Source organism: Ursus americanus, chromosome 19 (assembly GCF_024610735.1).
Source record: "Ursus americanus isolate L20-20 chromosome 19, mUrsAme1.1.p, whole genome shotgun sequence".
In the NCBI taxonomy this organism is placed as follows: Eukaryota; Metazoa; Chordata; class Mammalia; order Carnivora; family Ursidae; genus Ursus; species Ursus americanus.
In genome coordinates, this window is record NC_142145.1 from 24,635,995 (window position 1) to 24,657,513 (window position 21,519).

Sequence of the window (21,519 nt, forward strand, 5' to 3'; positions counted from 1 at the left end):
TACCTTGAGCACCTCTCTACCCTACTTTAAAGAGCAAGCACAGTTATTCTCATTATTCACTGCACAGAAGTTCTACAAAGTCCCGCAAACACTGAAGCAGGGACTACAGAACAAATTGCTCCCAGGGGAAATACAGGGTCAGGTTTCTGCAAGCCCGTGGTCACAACATTTTCCCCATTTGATCAATACATTATGTGTTTCTGCTTAAAGACACCTTGCTTAATACATAGCGTTGAGGCATCAATGGCGAACCCATGGTCAACAGCATTCTGTCGATCCTGAAAATACGTCATAGGTGTCACGACTATATGTAACTTGTGCCTGAATGACACGTACCTAACACACGTATTTTTCTCCAGAAGGTACATCACAGCCCTCTTCCCTTAGGAACAGTAAATAGCACCTCAGCACTACACTTAGGGGCATTTTAAACAGCAAATTCACCAACACAAAGCACGTACATGTGAACGTCATGGCGCTAAATCGATCGTGAAAAGATGCTTGGTTGCAGGTCTGAAGGCTGAAATACAAAGGTGGGGCACCTCCTCGTCTGACCTCAGCTGGGAACGTGCATGTTGGGCAAGTCAAATTTCTCACCACCCCGTGCATGTCCGTGAACGACCTTGAAAGGGCTGTGAATACTGATTTCGGGGGTCACACCTACATTTTAGCAAGCAGGCAAATTTGCAAATATGGAAGCCATGAGTAGTGAGGACTGACTCTACTTCCAAAAGGGCTAACTTAACAACTTGTGTGAATGAGCCGATGGATAAATCCAGGGCTCCGAACGAGGTTAATTCCCAGTCCATTCCCGGTTGGCAAGATCTGGGATTTAGTTGTCCTCGCAGGACGAAGGACTTCATGACTGCAGGGGTCATCTGCGGTGCTGAAGGGAGCAGCAAGCTCCCCAAAGCAACTGTGACTTACAGGAAGGGGGTTAAGGAGGCAGAGGGCATCCCCAGGGTCCTTGCCCATGAGCCTAAAAGTGAGGAGGAGGGACAAAGTGATTCTAGAATGGAATGAGGGGTGATCCGTAACCAGTGATGACCATCAAAGTATGGGGTAGTCGTCAGAACGTGTCAAGGAGTGGGCTGACCAAGGGCTGACGATAGTCCTAAAATTGTATTTTCGTCTTTTGAGTGAGAAGGAGGATGGAAGCATGAGGTTGCTGATGGGGATGATGTAAAATTAAGGGGGCAGCTGAAACAAAGGTTTGCCTCCTATCAGAGAACAGGTGTTGGTTCAGGAAAGGCAGACCCTGCCGGAGCAACCCTACGATGCCCAGGACCTAGGACAGGATGGGGGAAGAATGATGGGCACTCTGAATTCTCATCTTCTTGCCCAAGAGATGGAGCAATATTGCTCAGGAAAAGAGAACTCTGCACTAAGGTTATAAATGGCCCCAGATTCTGAGGAATCCTGGAGAACACACAAAGTGCTAGAGACTGTAGCTATGTGCATACACTTCCAATTAAAAAAAAAACAACAGAAAAATACAGATATCCTTCCTCTCAGAGATTCCCAAACAGATGATTTGGAAGAAACGATGTAACCACGGATAGCTACACAGATTCACACCAACCAGAGGAAATTTACTGCTTTTTTTGAAAGGGTCACTTGCCTGATACATTTGGGGATCCCTGCAAACATCAAGATTCAAGGAATGTTTCCAGGGGCTTGTGGTATCACTCTGTTCTGGGACCTGCCTTATTCATTAAAAACTTTTTAATTGATAGGTAAATCCTACAACAAAATCCACCCTTTTAAATGACATAATTCAGGATTTTTAGTTTATTTACCGAGTTGCGTATCCATCACCACTAATTCCAGATGCCCTGTTCGTTGTTATCAGTGACCCAGATGATGTCAGAGAGAGCTTGCAAAATCAAATCTGATGGCTGACACTTTGTCCCTAGAGAAAGAGCCTGGCACCCAGGGAGGATTTGGGCACCTGCTGGCAGAGGAAGGGAAGGAGGGATGAGATTCTTAATTGGTTCCACAATTAGAGGACACCGAGCCACGGTCACGGTCATTTGTAGGATGGAGGCAGCAAGAGTTGCCGGAGGCTCGAATCACCCTGCAGTGTCCCGGATGTGGTCTGACTGCACCACCTGGGGACCCAGGGAGGGGGTGGCATGCAGAAGTGTGGGGACAGAGCTCACTCTCCTGCTCCTCGCCCAGCAGGACCATCTGACGCTAGTTTTGGATGACCATGGCATTCTTTTCTTCTTCCTTCCAAATCTGCTTTGCACATGGAGTAAATGAACCATTCTGGGACCTCACTTAATGAAACAGATTAATTTGGAGAATGGCTCTCTTGTCTCCCCGGCGGCTAGCGCAGCATCGGATAGAACGAGAGTGCCTGCATCAAGGAGATAGATCCTGGAGGGAAATTCAGGGCAAGGCTCCCTAACCCCTCTGCTAGGAGGCTGGGCTCTGGAGTGCGCTGTGTCCACAGAGACTTGTAACACCCTGGGCCGGGGCCCACCGGGAACCAGGAGCTCCCGCTTTTCCCTCCCAATTATTTCAGTTGGGGGTGGCGTTGGCTGGGAGCTCCACCCTTCTGGTACTGTTTCTAGGGAGCTTTGTGGGCTGACTTGTGGGGGGTGTTGGGAACCCCTGGCTCCCCCACCTGTTCAGCTGCAGCAACTTTCATGCCCTTCCCACCCCCCTTCCAAATCCTAGTTCAATGCCCACCTCCTCCAGGAAGCATTCCTCAGCCACCCCCTGCTGGCTCTTTTCTCTGAACACTCGTCTGCTACCCAGTCACACACCATGTTCTGGTGGCTTCAGGCGCCAGAGAGGGCTGTGTAAGCTAAACCTCTGGCCCCGGGGAGCAGGGACCAAGGCTGGCACTTCTCTGCTCTGCTCCGGAGCACAGAATGTAATACGGAGCACCACTCCATCAATCCCAGTAGGAGAGTTAAGTACTGCTCTGCTGGAGTGTTCGCTGTGGGGCACCACCCAGACCCCCTTGAGCAATGGCACACTCCCCCCACCAGCTGCTGCATGTGCTGGGACAGACACCCCCAGCTCTCAGCCCCCACAGAAACTGCCCTGGGCGATAACAGTTGCTGGCTTAGCTAAGGTTGTGGCCATTCTCTCCAATGACCAGCGGACATATGGATATAAAGACCTGCTCCTTTAACTCCATCTTCGGACAGCTCTGACATCACCTCCCTGTAGTGTCAGAACTCCCCGGCCAGACTGCACTGCAGCTCAGCTTCTCCCTCTGCCCTACCTGCTCCCTTCCCTTCCTGTCTGCAGCTCCTGATCCAAAGGACACGCCTCAGTAAGTGCCCTGCCCGCTCATCTCCATCCCACAGTCGGCTTCCCAGGGAACAAAGACTCCCGACGGTTGGTCAGTGGTTCATTGCCTCAGTTTGCTCCCTCTGCAAAATGGAGCAGGGTGGGGGAGGAGTCGAGAGAATCCTGCACTCCCAGCAGGTGAAGCCTCACTCAAGGTCAACACAGGCAGTGGGTCAGCAGCGTGGCCAGGACTCAGCCCTCCGGGAGCTTGCTCCTCTGCCTGCACCTGCTGGGTGGGTAGCTTGGGGCGGGAGAGGAACCTCCGCAGGCCCCCCTCCGGCAAGCAGGGCTCCAGGCACAGAGCCCCTCAGGCCTGCTGCTCTCTGAGGAATGCTTGAAATACTCCTTTAGGACATTCATATCATGAAATGCATCATTTCGTCTGAAATCAGCAAACATCTTTGAGTAGTTTCCCAAAAGAAACAAGTGGTTACTAGTTGTTTAAGTTTTGAGAACATTATTCAGGACAACAACCTATGAACTGTTCAGGAGCTTAACTTTTTCCTGCGAAATGAGGAAAAGACATTCACAGCTGACCTTTAATCACAGAGCCCCTTGGAGCAGCCCCTGGAGTGTGGAAGCAGAGCCGGAGCAGAGCTGTGCAGGAGGGGCCCTCCCCCCTTGGCTGCCTGGGCATTTAATCCTGGAGGGAAATTCAGGGCAAAGCTCCCTGGGCTCATGAGTGAGATCAAGGGTGACCGCCCACCCTTGCTGCAGCCATCTCCCCACCCCTCACCGTACGGTGTCTCCCATGTACCTCGGATTCAAGAGGGGGCCGGCGCTAAGCCTGTTTCCAGGGGCCTTACAAGGATTAGATCGCTCAAGCCTCCCACTTAGTAGACCCACTTTACAGAAGAGGAAATAGGGGCATGAAGCAATCTGCCCAGGTCACAGAGTTAGTGAGTGGAGGAGGCAGAAATCACATCCAGGGTCTAACTCCAGGGCATGCGTCTTTGACTTCCACAATTGGAACGAAAAGCAGAAAGGGCGTGCCCAGCCTGGCGTCCAGCCGGACCTGGGCTATGATGCAGACTTCCCCCTCCAGGCTCCAGCGCACCACACAACCCAGCTTCAGCTACCAAGAGGTCTCTTGCTAGAGCCCAGCTGTGGTCTAGCTGCACACTGTCTTCTTCCATGACCAGCGAGCTTCCTCTGGTTTGGGTCCCTGTGCATGCAAGGCAGCTGCTCCTTCACCTCCGTGTAAATCTTTCATGAGTTCATTGGCGCGAATGTTCTTTCCCTGCGACCTCCTCTTCCCTGGCCCCGTCCCGTTAGCCTCTCCTCCCGGGACATACTTTCCATCCCTTTAATCATCTTTATTGCCTTGCTTTGGACCCTGTCCCGGGTCCACATCCTTTGCGAGGTGCGCTGACCTAACCGGGCATTTGTTAACACGAGCGTGGCTCAGCGGAAGGTCAGCTTCCCAGTGTGTGCGTGTCACGCTCCTCTTCCTTTATTCCTGGGTCAGCGGCTGCCTTCCGGAGGCCTGCCGCGGTCCAGGGGGGTGCCTGCCGAGCAAGGCAGCCAGGCCCACAAGCCAAGGTGTGGCTGACCTGGATGCAGGGCGGCAGCCTGCCACTGCTCCTGGGTCAGGGGGTGACTTTTCATTCGGAAGCCTGGGGACTCCCCACGCCTCCAGACACAGGCTCGGGACCAGGGGGGCAGGGGAGGAGGGACACCCAGCCTCTGCTCTCCCTGACTCTTCCCCAGTCACCCGAGAACCCCATCCCCCTTTTAGAGGGGTGCTCCCTACTTCTTCCCTCCACCAAGAGCCCAGAAACAAGGAATCAGCCCCTGGGAAGCAGCCCAGCACAGAAGCGGCGCACACAGCAATCATGTTACCTTGGTCAAGCCCGGCCTGGGGCTTGGTCCAACTCTCCCGGCTCATTTTCCCCTTTTCCTGCTGCTACACAGCGTGCCTAGTGGTTCTGGTTTCCAAGCCAGGACGGCCTTCCTCCTAGTTAGCGGTATCGTTACTGTCCCCTGGGAAGGGCTCAACCCCCTAAATCCACCAGCTGATGACGAGGCGTTCTGGGTGCCCCATCCTCCAGCCAGCCCGAGCTGTGGCCTCCTCCCAACACTCCTTGTTCGGGGCCCCACCTGTGGAGGGAAGGCTCCGGGACCCCGGTCAGTCACAGCGCTCGTTCCAAAGGGGTAGCAGGAGAACAGTACCTCCGCTTTCTGAGCAAGATGTCGCCTGGACTATTCCTTTGGATCTCTGAGACTACTCTCTGTTCATTAAAAGTAAAACCACAGGCCATCACTTTGATCTAAGAAATTCCCTATCGAGGCACATGTCTCATTTTAATTCGTTGGGCAGGAGCCTTTATCCTCTTTCCTTCTTTCCTGCCTCCTCCCCTCTTCCTTTTTTTTAAATTTCCAACCAGAAACAGTTGATGCGTATTCAAACGAAAAATACACTCTAACCCTGCTTTATTACAAATGTCCACAGACTATAAACACGGCTCTGTACCTGGAGTTTGCCACTTGAAATATACCAGGAAGACCTTTCCATGCAAGAAAGGCTCCAAGGGAACGAAGGCATGTCTTGCTGGGACGCCCAGCCTCAGCTCTCATGCGTCCCGGGCTGCCTCGGGGCACCTTTCTATCCCCTTGCTATCACCCAGCAAGCTGAACTCTGGGGAGACCCTGGGTTCTGCTCTAGTTTAAGTGAGTTCCTCCAGGCACCGGACAGCAGGGGCACGTGCAGTGGCTGATATGCGTGTCGCCTGTCACCGCAGAGCCAAGCATGGCCAGGAACGACTCGCAGTGACTAGGGAAGAGCAGGAGACACACATACCCTTGGAATTGCGAGCTCCGGAGCCTCCTGGAGGCCATGTCTCAAAACACATGTCAGCTGGGACCTCATCCCTTGAGGACCGCTGTCCTTGCTGCAAGCGGAAAGAGCCTTCCTCTTCCTGAGCTGCGGAAGCTGCAGCCTGTCCTGAAGGGATCCGTTCCCTGGGCCAGCCCCGAGAAGCAGGGCTCCTGCTACCCAAGTGGTACCTGACCCCACCGCTTCATCTCATAGGTAACAGCAGGTCCCCGGGGAAAGCAAGATGTAGGCCACAACTGACGGAGCCACAGATGACTGGCCAAGGACAGAAAACCCAAAGCTCTCGACGGAGTCTCTCCTACCTCCGGTCATTTCTCCTCCGCCGGAACAACTTCTTCGTGTGGGCGATCTCCACTTCGTGGGGCATCGGGTGGTAGCCCTGTGTGGTGTGGGAGGAAGGGGGAGCGTGAGTAACTTGGGAAAGAGAGCAAAGACCTTCTTGCACGTAACTATTGATGATAACGTCTGTGACCAAAAGAAACTGGGGGTTTGGAAAGACCAGACTCTGACCACCAAATCCAGACCGAAAAATGGAAAATGTGAGTTAATCCGCTTCCCACCAGGCAATGATGCTGGAATTACAAAACCAAAGAACGGTAGGGACACAAAGGGGACCTTAGAATGTGTCATATCCACTCAAATTCCAGATGACGACACTCAGGGCCAGAGGGGTGAATGAACCCGTTCAAGGTCTCACAGAGAATTAGTAATGGAGGTGGGACCAGATCCCGGATTCATGGCTGCAGGATCAAGGACAAGTCACTTTTTGAACACTCATGACTTCTCTAAGCTTCCTGATACAGTGGGAATGCCAGTATCTTCTCCGGGCTGTTGCGGGGACCAAAGAGATGCAGCCCCTTGCAAGCTCCAAGCCTTGAGCAGACACAGTGTGCTAGGACCCCGGCTGCCTCGCCCTGGTCCAGGATGGCCAGTGTGATTTTGTGCTAAGACCCTCATTCCTCACACTCCTGGGGAGTCTTTACAGGAAACATGACATAGTTCAATGCTTTTTTTAAACTTTAAACTGGGGAGAATCCTAAGAATGATCTTTCGTATATTGTCATTGGAACAACTTTATATCTATGTTAAGCTTGGAGACAGACCCTCTACTTACAACATGGGGCTGATCCTGCCAATGCCAGGCCCCAGGCAGAATTATCTCCCGAAGCTGGGCTAATGCCAGCTCTGTTCTTAACCATCGCCTCCTCCCAGCAAAAAAGTGTGTTCTGGTGGGACATGGGAGAGAACACTGTCATCACATCGTGGGCAGCCTGTTGGGGTGGGTGGGCTGGGGGTGCTTGAGGGGACCCAGGCCTGGAGGGCTGGGAAGAGGGGGTGATACCAGTATACAGGTCCTGATGCAGACTATAGCCTGAGTGTGACACCCCCCCCCCCCCGCACGTCACCCACGAGGCCCTGCGCAAGCATAGGGTGAGAGGGAGTGACAGGGCCCAGTGTGCTGGAGAGTGGTCAGTGAGAGTCCATTTAGAAGCCCCCCCCCCCCACTTTATAGACAGGGAGACTGAGGCCCAGATCCTCTATGGTAGCAGCCGTCTGGTTTCAGGCTCCACAGTGGAGGGCCGCACTGGGCTGCCTTCTCAGGGCTTAGCCCCCAACCAAGGTTGGGTGGATGTTGACGGCTCTGGCCAGCCTCAAGGAGCTTCCCAGGGTGGGGCTGTCGGAGTACAACAGGCAATAGGCTCAGGGGGACACAGGGACTCTGGCATGATGGATGCAGGGCCTAGCCTCCTATGGAGTCCAGGGAGGGAATGACACATTTCAACATTTATTGTCATAACACTCCCTCCCTCCTACTCTGCCTCTTGCCGCCAACAATCTGGCCAAAAAGGCATGAATGAATTCCGGGCTCCAGGCAGCCACAATGGGCCTCGGCAGTTTTAGGATGTGCTTTGTTTAATGGTTTTCTCAAAGGATATTATTTGCTTTTCTTTAATACAAAACACAAACAAGGAAAAACACCACGTCTTCCCCTCTCATTTCCCCTCTCCCATCCTGACCCAGCTCCGGGCTGGCCCCTTCCCTCCCTCCCGGCCTCGGGTCACCGCAGGAACACACTGGGTGTGCCCCACGCAGACAATGGAAGGAAGCTGAGGCTCCCTCTCAAGCTGGCGGCCTGGATTGGACTCTGGGCTCTCACCGTGAGGCCGGGCAGACGGAGCTGTCCGCAACACTGCGCCTTCCACCAGCCCAGGACGTGCAGCCTCCTTTGTCTGGGCTTTGGAGTCCGGGGCTCTGCCCTGCATCCTGCCCTCCTCCTCCACACACCACAGTGCGAGGCAGCTGCCCTGGGGACTCAGGCTCAGTTGGAGTCCTAGCTCTCCACCAAACTCAGTGTGGCCCAGAGGACCTGGCAGCCACCCCGGGCTTCTAATGAAGCCATTGCTGTGGCCTCTGTGTCCATCTGACTCCCCCCAAATAAATATATATGTGTGCACAGCAGTCGAAGCATGGGCTCTGCTGCTGAACTGTGCACGCTCAGCCCCTGGCTCTTCCTTTAATGATCATGTGACTTTGATAGCTAACCTCACCTTGACAGCACTCGGTTTCCACATCTGTAATAACGGCATCAGCCTCCTTGGGCCCTGGTGTGGGTTAGCTGAGTCGATAAGCATGTAAAGAATGTAGCCCTGTGCCTGGTATGTAGTAAACCTCTGTAAGTCCCTCCAGGGGTACCTCCGTCACCCTCACCTTCATCATCTTCCCCATCATCCTGACACTCCGCTCAGGGCTGGGTGGGCCCAAAGCAGCGAGGCTGAGCTGGTCCCTCTCCTCGTGGAGCCCCCAGTCCTGGCACAGGGTCTGGCTGAGGTGGTCTGCAGGTGGGAGGAGGGTGCGGGAAGCTCAGGTCAGGGAAGGCAGAAGGCTTAGCAGAGGGCCTGGTGACCCAGGGGCAGAGCTGGAGCAGGAGGGGATGTTCTGCCTGTGCCCTCTTTGGCCTGAGGCTGGCAGACCCTGGCGGGAGGCCAGAAATCAAGTACAAAAGTGACGAGGGTGACGGTGATGGAACCAAGTCTTGTACTTCTGAGGCCCTCCTCTCCAGGAGCAATCCAGGCCAGGGCGATGGAGGACAGGTCCCACCCCCAAGACCACCTGGAACCCCAGGCTATAGGCATCTGGGTGAATAAATGAATGAGTGAATAATGGGTGGCATCTGGGTGAATGAATGAATAAATCAATTACACAGGACTTTCAGGTGCTCCTGAATAAGACAGGGGACACTACTTATGCAAGCTTCACTGGAGGGCCCTCTGCCATCAGCCACTTTGTTTCTCAAGCGGGTGGTCGGCACCAAGTGACACATACAACTCAAGATGCTGCCCACACTCCTTCCAAGACAAGGGTAACGGGGTGTCAACAGGGGCAAAGATGAGGCCAGTAGAAGAAAGCGAGAAAATTTGTGCTTAGTCACACACCTGCAGTCAGGCTAGCTGCTGATCTGGGTTGGTAGAAGTTCTTTACTCAGAGGTAAGGCTTGTCCATGAAAGTTCATGGCAGCATTATTCATAGTAGCCACAGCTGGAAACACCCCGAATGTCCACTAACTGACGACTCGATGAGCAAAATGTGGTATGTCCATTCAATGGAATATTATATGGCCACAGAAGGAAGGAAGTTCTTTTTTACTTTTTTTTAAAGATTTATTTATTTGAAAGAGAGCGAGCGAGAACGAGAGAGAGTGGTGGGGAGGGGCAGCGGGAAAGGGAGAGAGAGAATCCTCAAGCAGACTCCCTGCTGAGCATAGAGCCTGATGTGGGGCTTGATCACATGACCCTGAGCTGAAACCAAGAGTCAGCTGCTTAACCAATTGAGCCACCCAGGCACCCCTCAAAGGAAGGAAGTTCTGATACATGTGACAACGTGGATGAACCTTAAAAACATCACACTCAGGGAAAGAAGCCAGTTACCAAAGACCACATATCGTACAATTTCGTTTTTACGAAATGTCCAGAAGAGGCAAATCTGTAGACAGAAAGTAGATGAGTGGTGGTCAGGGGCTAGGGAGAGGGAGGAAGGCGAGTGACTGCTAATGAGTACTGGGTTTCTTTTTGGGTGATAGAAATATTCTGGAGTTAGACAGTGGTGATGGTTGTATGACCTTGTGAATATACTAAAAAACCAACTAACCGTATGCTTTAAAAGGGTGAGTTTCATGATTTGTAAATCATATCTCAATTTAAAAAGGTTGGAAGAAAATCTGGGGGCAGTATATTCTGGGTAGAGGGGACAGCAAGTGTTAAAGGAAAGAAAAAAGAAGATCCAGCCACAATGGAAAATGTTCCTCTCTCACTCAATTACTCTCCAGGATGCAGCTGCCCTAAAACGTTTTACATGAGATAGGGCTGCAAAGGGCGGCACGTCCTAGGCAAGAGGCACCGAAATGAGGGATCTGGAAGGGAGCATGAATTGGTATCTCCAGGCCTGGCCAGGGGAGATGGTCCTTTGGCTTTAGACCAGAGATCCCTCCCTGCTTTTTAGAATCTATCCCTCAAGTGGAGAATGGGATATTTACCAGGCTTGTCAGAATTATCCTTTAAGAGCAGAGTGGCCTTTGCTGTAATTCTTTATTCAACAAATTCTTCCACTCTATGCTTTGAAAGGGGCCCATATGGATGTCAGTCCAGGTAATGTTGGTCCAGGTGTGAGAGCTCCCCCACCCCCATAAATGAGAGCACTGGCCTTCTGGTTTACCAGCTGCTTGGTGGGTCTCGGCCGTCTTCTGCCACGTGACCCTCGGTAGCAATATGCTGGACCACCCCCCACCCTGCCTGCTCTTCTTCCACTCTCTGCCTGAGAACCCTTCTTCCTGTCACTTGGAGACCTGGCTGCAGCCCCTCTCGTCTAACCTCTGACGGCTTTTGTTCAATAAATGGGCCTGGGAGACAAGTAGATTATATAAACCAAGCCTCTCCAGGGACAGAGGGAAGATAATACTCCTTCCGCATGCCACACTGGCAGAACACACGTGAAACACACACACACACACCCCTGACTCGGAGGTCAGCAATGGTGTAAGACGCAGCTCGGCAGGGCAGTGCCTGATCGCTCCGGTTGCAGAAACACGTTATGTAAAGTCTGCCCATTCCAGGGCAGGCCAAGGCTGATACTCACAACCCAGGGCAGTAATTCCGAGGGATTAAAGGCAAGCCCAGCAGAGCTGTGGGCCCCAGGCTGGGAGTGCAAGGGCCTTGTCCTGAGATGCCAGTATAAACAGACAAATCTTGGGTCTGGGGTGAAGGTGCAGTAAGGGAGGGCACGCGTGCCGATGGCCGCCCGGACGGCTCTGAGACCCGCTGAGTCTGTGATCACAGTAACACACTTCCGCTAGGCTACAGGCTCCCCGCCCCCCACCCATCCTACAATCCACTCACTCTTCCACCCACCTAGCCTATACAAATGGCCCTTTTAGGCACTGTGCATACAGTAATAAAAAAGAAATAGGAAAAATGCTTGTTTGCATAGAGCGTGTGTTCTAGTGAAAGCAGAGGGACAACAGTCAGATAAGCAGATGCTGTGATAATTGACAAAAATACCATGGAGCAGAACAGGCCCGGCAAGGGGATACGCGCAGTGGGGGCGGGGGTGGGGGTGGTCAGGGAAGACTTCTGTTACTCGACCTCCAACCCCGTCTACCTACCCACCCGTATGTCCATCCGTGGTCCTTTCTCACTCAGCCAGCACTGAAGGCCTGCCCTGTACCAGGTGCCTCAGATGGAGAATATAAGAATGAACAGACCCAGTTCCAGCCCTGGAGGTCAGGGGAACACAAATGAGTAAGCTGATGGACCATGGGCCACGGGAGACATTGAACAGACGCCTCTGGAAGCCCGGAAGAAGAAATGAGGACCCTGCTTGGGAGAAGGGTCAGGGAAGCCTTCGCCCATGGAGTGGAATCTGGGCTGAGTCCTAAGGAGTTTGATAGGGGCTCACGAGAAGACAGGAAGGTGTGCGACAACCTCCACCTGCTGGCCAATGACACTAGCGCCACAGCAGTGTGTGCAGATGTGCTCGGCGCTGTGGGCGGACAGGGAAGCACCAAGATATTCTGAGGGCCAGCGCTGGTGCTCCTGACCAGTGCCTGGCTGGGTGCCATCTCTATCGTCCTCTTCACCCCCTGGAACAGGTAGAATTCTGTGCCTCAAAAAGATTAGTTGGAGTCCTAACCCTGCAGAGCTGTGAACATGACCTTATTTGGAAATAGGGTCTTGGCAGGTATGATCACGTGAAGATGGGTTCATACTGGATGAGAGTGGGCCCTAAATCCAATGACTGGTGTCCTTAGAAGATGAAGGAACTTTGGCTACAGAGAAACAGGAGACACAGAGGGAGAAGGCCACGTGAAGGTGCAGGCAGTGTTGGACCGATGCAACTTGAGCCAAGAACACCAAGGACTTCTGGCAGCCACCAGAAGCTGGCGGCAAGAAAGGACTCTTCCCCAGAGCCTTCAGAAGGAGGACTGGCCCTACGGACCCCTCCATTCCAGGCTTCTAGCTCCAGAACGGTGGGACAATAAATGTCTGTTCTTTAAGTCACCCGGTTAGCGGTACTCTGTTATGGTGGTCCTAGAACACTAATACACTCCTGGCCCTCCCACCCAGACCCCATACCACAGCTCCAGCTGCAGGCCCACAGCACGAGGCTGGCCTGATGGCCTCCCCCATGTGCTTTCTCTGCATCAGCACCTTGCTCCTTTCAGTGTGGTCCTCCGGGACCCTGTCTGACATGGATGGTCCTAAGTCCATCTGGTTCTTCCTGGTGGGTGAGTGACCCCAACCGCACACTGGTTCCACTCCAGAGCCTTTGGGGTCATAACCCATAGGGCCATGTTGCTTCAGTGGTGGAGGACCAGGCTCCGTGCTAGGGTCTCCTGGCCTCCCAGCAAACCCACAGCCTAAGACTCTGCCCAGCCCCTACCTTCACAGTGCTTTTGGTCTGTCTGAGAAGGGAGACCCCAATCCCTAGAGCAGGCAGGGTTCATTCACCTCCCAGCCCAGCCCTACCATCCGGCACCCCTGCAGGGACCAAGGAGACAGGAGAGGCAGGGAAGCAGGAAAGATGTACACGCTTCATGGAACCCCATGCCTACTTTCCCTCAGAGAGATTTTCCTAATGTTCCTGTGACCGTTGACTTATGGCCACTCACCCCAGACCCGAGGACTGTCTCACATGTCTGTTACCTTTTGCTCACATGTCAGCTCTTTGCAGAGGGAGAAAGCGTTATGCAAATATAAGGCAGTCTTCCTCCTAGTGTGTAAAGGGTTCCCCAGATAGCAGAAGATCTAAACAGCACTAGCCGCGTGGTCTTTACTGGGAGGCAGTGGAGCCATGAAATGCCGGAGTTGGAAAGAAGGCTGGGGATCCTGGTCCGGGTGAGGCAGCAGTGGGAACTTTCATGTGGGGAGGCGTCTTCACGAGTTTCCTAACAAGGCAGGCCCTGCGCTCCAGCCCTGCTCTTTCCAGTGACACACCTGTCTGCCCCCATGATACCTGGATATTGACTCTCCACCGTGGCCTCTTGGAAACCACGATCCCCCTCCTCTTCACGAGCTTGCATATTGATTGGCCCTACCAGGCTCCTGTCACTCACAAGAATGCTATAACGTATACAGGAACTAATGGTTCCTTCTCTCCAGAAGATTCCAGATGATTCAGGTGGAGGGCCCTCTCAATAGTCTGGCAGAAGAAAGACCGGATGTTGGTTCTGCTGTGCCCACTGGGCAAGCCCAGGGAGCTGGAGCCCTGCAGAGGCAGGACAAACCCTCTGGCCAAGCCAGCTCGGGACTCCCTAGGCTCCCCCAGCTCCAGCCCAACTTGGGAAGATATCTCAAGGGTGAACAGTACAAAGCAGCCATAGCACTTGGCAACTTAATGGGCCATAAAAATACCAAGTACAGTTCCCTGACAATGAGCTCGTCTCAATAGCAGAGCCTTCCTCCTGTGGGGGGTCATGTTTTTTCAAATCTTCTAAGAAGTTATCCTACCAAGGTCTCGCTGTGGGCACGTGGGCAGGATGTGTGGGTCACGTCCAGTGAAATAAACAGGTAATGTTTCTAAAATTCCTGGAATCTCTAGGCTGCACAGCTATTCAGAGAGGCTGACCTGTTTTAGAAAGAAAGGTGAGGGGCAGACAGGCTCCCCTGTGTTTAAATTTTTTTATTTTTTTATTTTTTATTTTTTTTAATCAGCAAAGACTTAAAAAAAAAAAAAAAAACAAGACCTTAGCTGGAGTCCCCACGTAAAAAACACAGATAAAAGTAGACAGGGACGAGATCCAGAGGCCAAGCCACCGGCACGCACCCCCCTGCCTATAGTTCCACTCACATCCTGGAACGTGAACCTAGACTCCACCCACTCCGAAAAGGTCTGTCCTCCATAGCCTATGGATGTTGGCTCCACGAGAACTGGACATTCTTCTAGAGGAGGAGCTGAGCTTAGGCTCTCTGTGACCCCCCCCCCTGAATTGCACGTGAACATTTTGCCTGTGACAGTTTTCGGGGTGAGCCCATGACCTTCCTCATAATCTGGGGGTCTGTGCGGCACGGTAGTGCAATTCCAGAGATTAGCTCACTGCCATGGGCAAGCCTTCCTCGGATGCACTAAGCCAATAAAGCCCACCCCTCCCTTTTCTTGCAAGTTGGGTTTCTCACCCTAAATGCCAAAAGAGTCCTCACTGATAAATCACACACACCCATCACACAACCTGGGTCCTGGCTCTGTTGCCACACCTGGAGCCCTCTCCCTTCTCCTTCTGGCAGAGAATGAAGATGACATGGAAAGCAAACATGACCATCTCCGCCCCTTCCCACTGGTAACCACGTCAGGAAGAATCCCCTGGGCGATTGCAAATACAAATGGCATTTGCTTGACAATTCATGGGTGAGAACATGAACAGAAACTAAGAAACAACAGAACAATGTTAAAACACTCTTTTTGCATTCTATGGTGTAAAATGTAAAGGAACCCATGAAAAGGGGCTGGATTTTCAATGACCATTGTCAGCCTTCCATTGTGCAAGTGAGTCCAGGCAAGGTCCTGGATGCACAGTGGTGTTCCCGGGGCTCACTGACACGGCGGCAGCCACGAGAGGTTGCAACTGGGGCAGGCAGGTGCTCTCCATTCACCTGATGAGGGACAGTTACTGAGGGCCTCAGGAGCCCTGACAAACTGAAAAAGCCACCACCTTCAAGCCACTGCAGATCAAAGGCTGGAAGATACACAACAAATGGAACGGTACACATGGCCGTGGGAAATGACACAGTGCACGCTCTGCAGCTTCTAGGAAAATTGCCTGGGCAAGCTTAAACACACATGGCCCAAGTTCTGGTCCCTAGCTCAGGGGCGTGTTCCTGACCCAGATAAGACCCCGATCCTCAAAAACTCCGTACAGCAAGCTCAACGGGAGACAAAGTGGTACTTGTGCTCTGGCCTCTGTGGGGCAGGGACAGTGTCTGAGAGGTAGGCACGTGTGTGAACGGTGACTTGTCCTTGGGGAGGTTCAAAGGCCATTCTGGGAACAGAAGGAACAACAGATTCTGGAAAAAAAGCCAGACTCTGCAAACACTCAGAGATGGCCACTGTGTTCTGTGACCACACTGTGTGCCACGGATGCAGAGAAATGAGACTCTGCCTGTGTCCCCAAGAAGTCCACGGGCCACAGGGGAGAACAGATACACCAATGACTTTATGGCGCCACACAGTGGGAAGTCGCATGGGGAGACACCCCAGGAGCAAGGACTGCCTGGAGGAAGGGGTGCCTGAGGCTACCCTCTGAGTTACCGGAAGCAGACTAAGAAAGATGGCGGGCTTGGCGCAGGTTACTAGGAAGCAGGCTTTAATGGCTTTGCTCTTGCTTCTCCTGAATGTACTCTGGTGCAGCTCATTATACAAAATGGCAAAGGTCAGGGGTCAGTAAGTGTGAGGGTACCTGCGGGCCGTGTGGAGGGACCTCTAGCAGTAATGCTGAGACCCCCCCACCCTCTTCTCTTCTTCGGCACAGTCTGTGAAATGCCCCCATCTGCACCCCAAACCCCTGTGCCAGGAAAGCCTTGCACCCCTGAGACCTCCTCAGTGTTTCCACCCATGTTCCCCATGAACCTGCTGGGAAGCAGGAGTTCAAACCCCCGGGATGCCACCTGGGTCCCCCCACTGACTGCTTCCTGAGCTCCCTGGCTGTGTCCAGAACATTCTCAGGGGACGGAAGTGCAGCTTGCTGCAGGCTCAGCCTCCTCCGTGTAGACAGTCAACACCCACCCCAATGCAAGAGAAGTGCTGAGTGAGACACTGAGTCAGATCAGCCTGGCCAGGGCGGTGGGCAGCAGGCAGCTCGCGGGCCATTGAAGAGGCCAGGCCATGCCAGACAAGGAGCGCAGGGAGAGAGTGCGGAGGGACTGAGCCCCTGCAGGAGTAGCGTTGGCATTGGCGCTGGAGGCAAGAGGCCAAAATGTGCTTCCTCCTTCAGGAACCACCCGGGCTTTCATTCACCCCTGTGACACTCAATGGAGGTGCCCCAAACGCAACGTGGACTGAACCACCGATCAGGGTTTCCATCCCAGGAGGGGAAGGGGATAGCCAACAGAATGCAGCTAAAAAGAAGAAGGTAATTTAAAGAGAGACACTGGAACAAAAAGAAACAATGAAAATGAAGAAGAGGGCAACGTTTTTGATGGGAGGATCAGAAAAGGCCTCTCTAAGAAAGTGACATTGGTGCCCAACCAGAATGACCAGGTGGACAGACTTAGAGTCAAGCCTGAGACCAGCGTTCTCTAACAGGAGAAAAAAATGAAAGAGTTGACTCTCCTTCTGTTTAGTCCTCAACATACAAAGCTTCAGAGTTTCTTTAACTTAAATAAAGTAGTAGGGCTTAGATTAGTAGTTCCCGGCCTCTTGAATTTCATAGACCAGTAAAACTGAAACTTAAAAATGGGGAATTGTTACCTTTCACTCTGCCTGAGGATGTCCCATCTACTATGACCTTCATTTCACAAAGGACAGGACTTTACATAAAAGGTGGTCCTTGACACAGATCGGCCCCAGCTCTGTACAAAGCACTACACTATCCTATACAAGGCCCTTTACACAGAGTCTCAGGCAGGTGCTTGCCTACCTTGCTCGAGTTCACCTACATGTATTTAGAAATAAAATGAAAATACTCTACGGGGCTTATGCCCTCTTCATAGCAGACCACACGGTATACATTTGTATGTACATAATATCACCCAAGGTACGTACTCCAAGTATTCTCAACTTCATGGGCCATTTAGGGGTTTTTCAAGAATAATTCTGCACAAATGTGATCATTTTCACCTGACCCCAACCCCCAAGGAAACTGTGAACTTAGCATTTTTCTCATTTTGCCAAGGACCAGTGGGAAGACCTCTGGCTTACCTGCGTTGGCCTAAGCTATGGACCTCAGCAGCGATCCTTCCCTCCCGGGTGTGAAAGGCAAGTACTTGTGTAATCCACACCCTTTCCCTTCTTGCTCATGCATTTAATCAAGCCACAATCAGTTTTTGTTTGGTTTTATTTTTGAAGCAAATGCAAGTTTTTGTCTTTTTTTTTTTTTTTTTATTGTTTTCTCACTGACCCTCCCTCCAAATCCTGGGCCACTGTGCTACCCTCCTTGGGTCACTGACCCAAACAATGCCGTTGGTTTGGTGAGCAGCCACAGACCTGTAAGCATTCAGCCCTCAGCTGCCAGCAGCTTCTAACACTGAAGTCGCCTCCCCGGAACATACCAGAATGTCTCCTGTGCCAACCGCCAGGCCCTCCCCGAGCTCAGACTGCAGTCAGGCTGCCCCCTGCGACGGGAGATCTCAGAAGGGCAATCCCTGTCTGCCGATCGCCCAGCTGCCGGAACAGAAGGGAAAGCTGGTGCACTTGCTGTCCCTTGATCCATGAGGTTTTCAGGGCTGAGTTCCCCCCTCCCTCCCTCCCTCCCTTTTTGAGAAGGCAACGTCTCCCACAGTGCTGACCTTCAAGAGTGCAGAGCCATTCAGCTCCAGGCTCCGAGCACCCCCAGCATAACCAGGAAGGTCAGCGTGCACAAGCAGGGCCCACGGGATCAGCTTCGGGGCCGCAGGGCTGCGCGGCTGACTTGAAGGCCAGGATTTAAGGGCATGGCCAGGATTCTTGGCAGAACCACAGGCTTTCCAACCAAACCACTTCCGTGGAGGAAACAATTCTTTGGGTTCTCACTGCCCTTGCTCCTGTGTCAGATCAGGAGCCTACCTGAAGGAAAAGCTTTAACCACTATCCCCCACCTCCCCATCTGTACCCCCCACTGCTGGTCCTGAGAACTGGCTTTAAGCTTCTATGTATGGAAATGTATCAGAAGGCGCACTGGGCCAGGGGCCAGGAGACCCGCGTTCCTGCCCTGGGGTTGGAAGCGGACTGTTCTCCAGATCTGTAAGGGGTGCCCACTCCTCCCCGCCCCATGTGCCTGCCACCCCACCCTTGCACACACATTCTGGAACCAGCCTTTCCCTCTGTCTGCCACATCTTCCCCACTTCTGTTCACCCCTGAAATACAGTTCAGACTTTGCCATTGGCATAAATATGCCCATGCCCATAAAAAAACCAATCCTAGTTTGCATGAGAATTGACCCCTTTGGTCACATAGCACATTGGACAAACTTCTTAGCACCCCATCCTGGTATCTGAACGGATTAAATAGTTGCTTCTAAGCTTGTCTCCCCAACCACACTACAAACTCTCTGGAGCTCAGGGGCCGTGTTTCCTTCACTTCTGCGTGCCCCCCCCCCCCCGGTGCCTTAGATACCGCAGAGTCCTCCATACGTCCTTGTTGGACGAAAAGTTAAGATGACTGATGGCCCTAGATGGACCAGAGTTGAGCCACGCCCATTCTACCCACTGTGGACCGGCGGCATTCACACGTGACCCAGGGCCTACAGACTACGGCCCTTAACTGTGTATGTCTCCTGTGCTGTAAGCAGTTAGAATGCTCCACGGCTCCCTCAGCCCTCAATCTGTATCTGAAATTGCAATTCTCCTCCAGTTAAATGCAAAAGGTATGAAGACCCGGATCCCCCAGTCTTCGGTTGGACTGTAAGCTCTCCGAGAACCAAGGTGGCCATTCGCTGGCCTCCACGGTGACAATGACACTGTGGATGTTTGGTGCCTACCACTCGACTCCACAGGCTCCTTAGTTTGTAACAAGCGTCCCACTTCTGCCAAGCCTGCCCTACATGCAAGGCCAGAGGCCGGCCGGGTCAGGCAGTAGGTCTGCTCCCTTCCCTTCTCCGGGCCATGGTCTCCTCTGCTCTAAAATGGAGAACTTAAGCATTCCTTCTATTGTGAGGATTAAATGAGGTGCTGGAAGTCAAATGAAAGGACACATGGGAACACACCATGGCCAGTCTTTGGATACGTGTTTACTCAACTCAAATGGGGAGGTGCTCGTGCCCAGACCAGCCCGCCGAGAGAAGGGTCCAAGAGTACCCTCGGTCTACAGAGCCGAGGCCAGACAGGCTGACAGGAGGTCAGTACCCACCAGGGGGAGGAATTCTGGAGAAGTTACGCAAGGAATAGAAGCCAGGAAGGTGATACCAGGAGTTCACCCTGCTGGGCAGAGGGATGAATGGGCTGCAGGGTCCAAGGAGGTAGGCATGGTCTCCTCAGGGACTCAAAACAAGGCTTCTCCTTCACCAGGCAGTTTGAAGGTGGGCTGGCCCAAATTGTGACCGGTAGTCAGGCACCCATAGGAAGGTCCCACTCAATGACCCCTCCTGGGTTATGGTCATTGATTCCAGAACAGCATTCAGCCCTGCTCTCTGCCCTGGATCTGTGCTCTTTGCTTGGTGTGACACACTTGGGGTGGGGGAGGGAGTTGAATTCCAGGTCATAGCTGGGACCACAGTGTAGGCAAAGGCCAGGAGACCCCTCAGAGTCCTGCCTTCCCTGTCAAAGTCTGACCTCCAAAACAGCATCTCACATGTTGCACATGCTCAGTGAGACTCTTCCACGTGACCAAGGACACTGACAGTTGGGGAAGAGGTGGAAGGGAGACACGCATGGGAGGCAGCTCGTACACGTGGAAACACCCGCCTGTACGCTCCCTGTCTGCTTGCAGTAGCTTCTCTTGGCCACCTCCTAGGCCACCTCGGGTGGCCAGAAGATGACAAAGAAGATGACAAGGTGAGGCTAGGGCATCCCTGAGCTGAGTCCCACGTGGATGAGCCAGCCCAACAATGGGGGGAAGCTAGCCTGCAAAGGCTTTCCTTCCCCTGCAGTCCTGCCCTGTAAATACACTCCCCGCCACTGAGTGAGCAATTCCGTTTCCCTGGAAGGTATTCAAAAGGTCTCCTTACCATAGAAGGAACTAAATTATGTCTGCAAGGATTGTGAGCGACGGTAAGGGTAACAGCCACGTCTATCACTTACTGAGCAGGTGTGGAGCGAAGAGTTCTACATGCATCAACTCATTTAAACCTCACAACGACCCTGAGAGGGAGGTACTCTCATTATCCGTCCTCGACTGAAGAGGAAAGGGAGGATGGATTCGGTTAAATAGCAGACCTAAAGCAACGCGTGGTAGAGCGGGGACGTGAACTCTGGCTCCGGATGGAACCACAGACAGTGCCCAGGAGAGTGGCAGACCGGAGACCCGGCGCCAACCACAGCACGCACTGATCGGGAACTCGGTGGGGTTGCATCTCGGGCAATGGACCCCCGGTTTCCATCACAATGCACTGTGCCTGGTGACTGCACATAGCAGGTATGCCACAATGTTTGTTGACGGAATGAAAAAACGAATGAACGAATGATAAGCACGGTTTACAAAGGGCCATGTAAAGGGTTAGCCCACTCATGATTTCCCCTGGATTGACGGTTGACAGTGCCCAAAGCATACATTCCCAGGGCTGCTACATGTGATCTATGCTGGGGTACCTTTCCCTGCTTCCAAGTTCAATCACTAACAGCTAAGCTGCAGGCAAATATTCATATGATGAGCACCATGGGAAAATAACGGACCCTGACCCGGGTGTTGTCAAAATTGAAAAGTATAAGGAACATGGTCCGATGTTGGTGAAGGTTTCCAACGAGGAAGAAAGACAGGACATCAGTACATAGAGATGAATGCCCTCAAAGCTGCGTGTGTGCAGACTTCCTACATGCAACTGTGTTTTCACTAGAGGAGGAAATTCTAAGTCCTATTGCAAATATCTTTGGTAAAAGAAATCATTGCCTCCAACTTATTCATTTTTTAAGGGTATACTTTAAGGACCCGGGCTGTACCTCTCTCTGACTACAGAAATGTACCATTTCAGAAATTCAATTACTTGTTCCATTCCCAGAAAGCAGGGCTGACCTTTTGTTGTGTGGATGTGGCCATTAAG

General features: G+C 52.7%; 1 protein-coding gene across 8 annotated transcripts in view; it reads right to left on the reverse strand.

The window, feature by feature from the left end:
- CTIF (cap binding complex dependent translation initiation factor) overlaps positions 1-21,519 on the reverse strand; it is a 286,823-nt gene that overhangs the window by 125,023 nt on the left and 140,281 nt on the right. For all 8 annotated transcript variants that reach the window (XM_045790034.2, XM_045790031.2, XM_087869837.1 and 5 more), the window contains one exon: positions 6,448-6,524. In XM_045790034.2, coding sequence (XP_045645990.1) covers positions 6,448-6,524 — 77 coding nt within the window. The remainder of the gene's footprint in view (positions 1-6,447; positions 6,525-21,519) is intronic.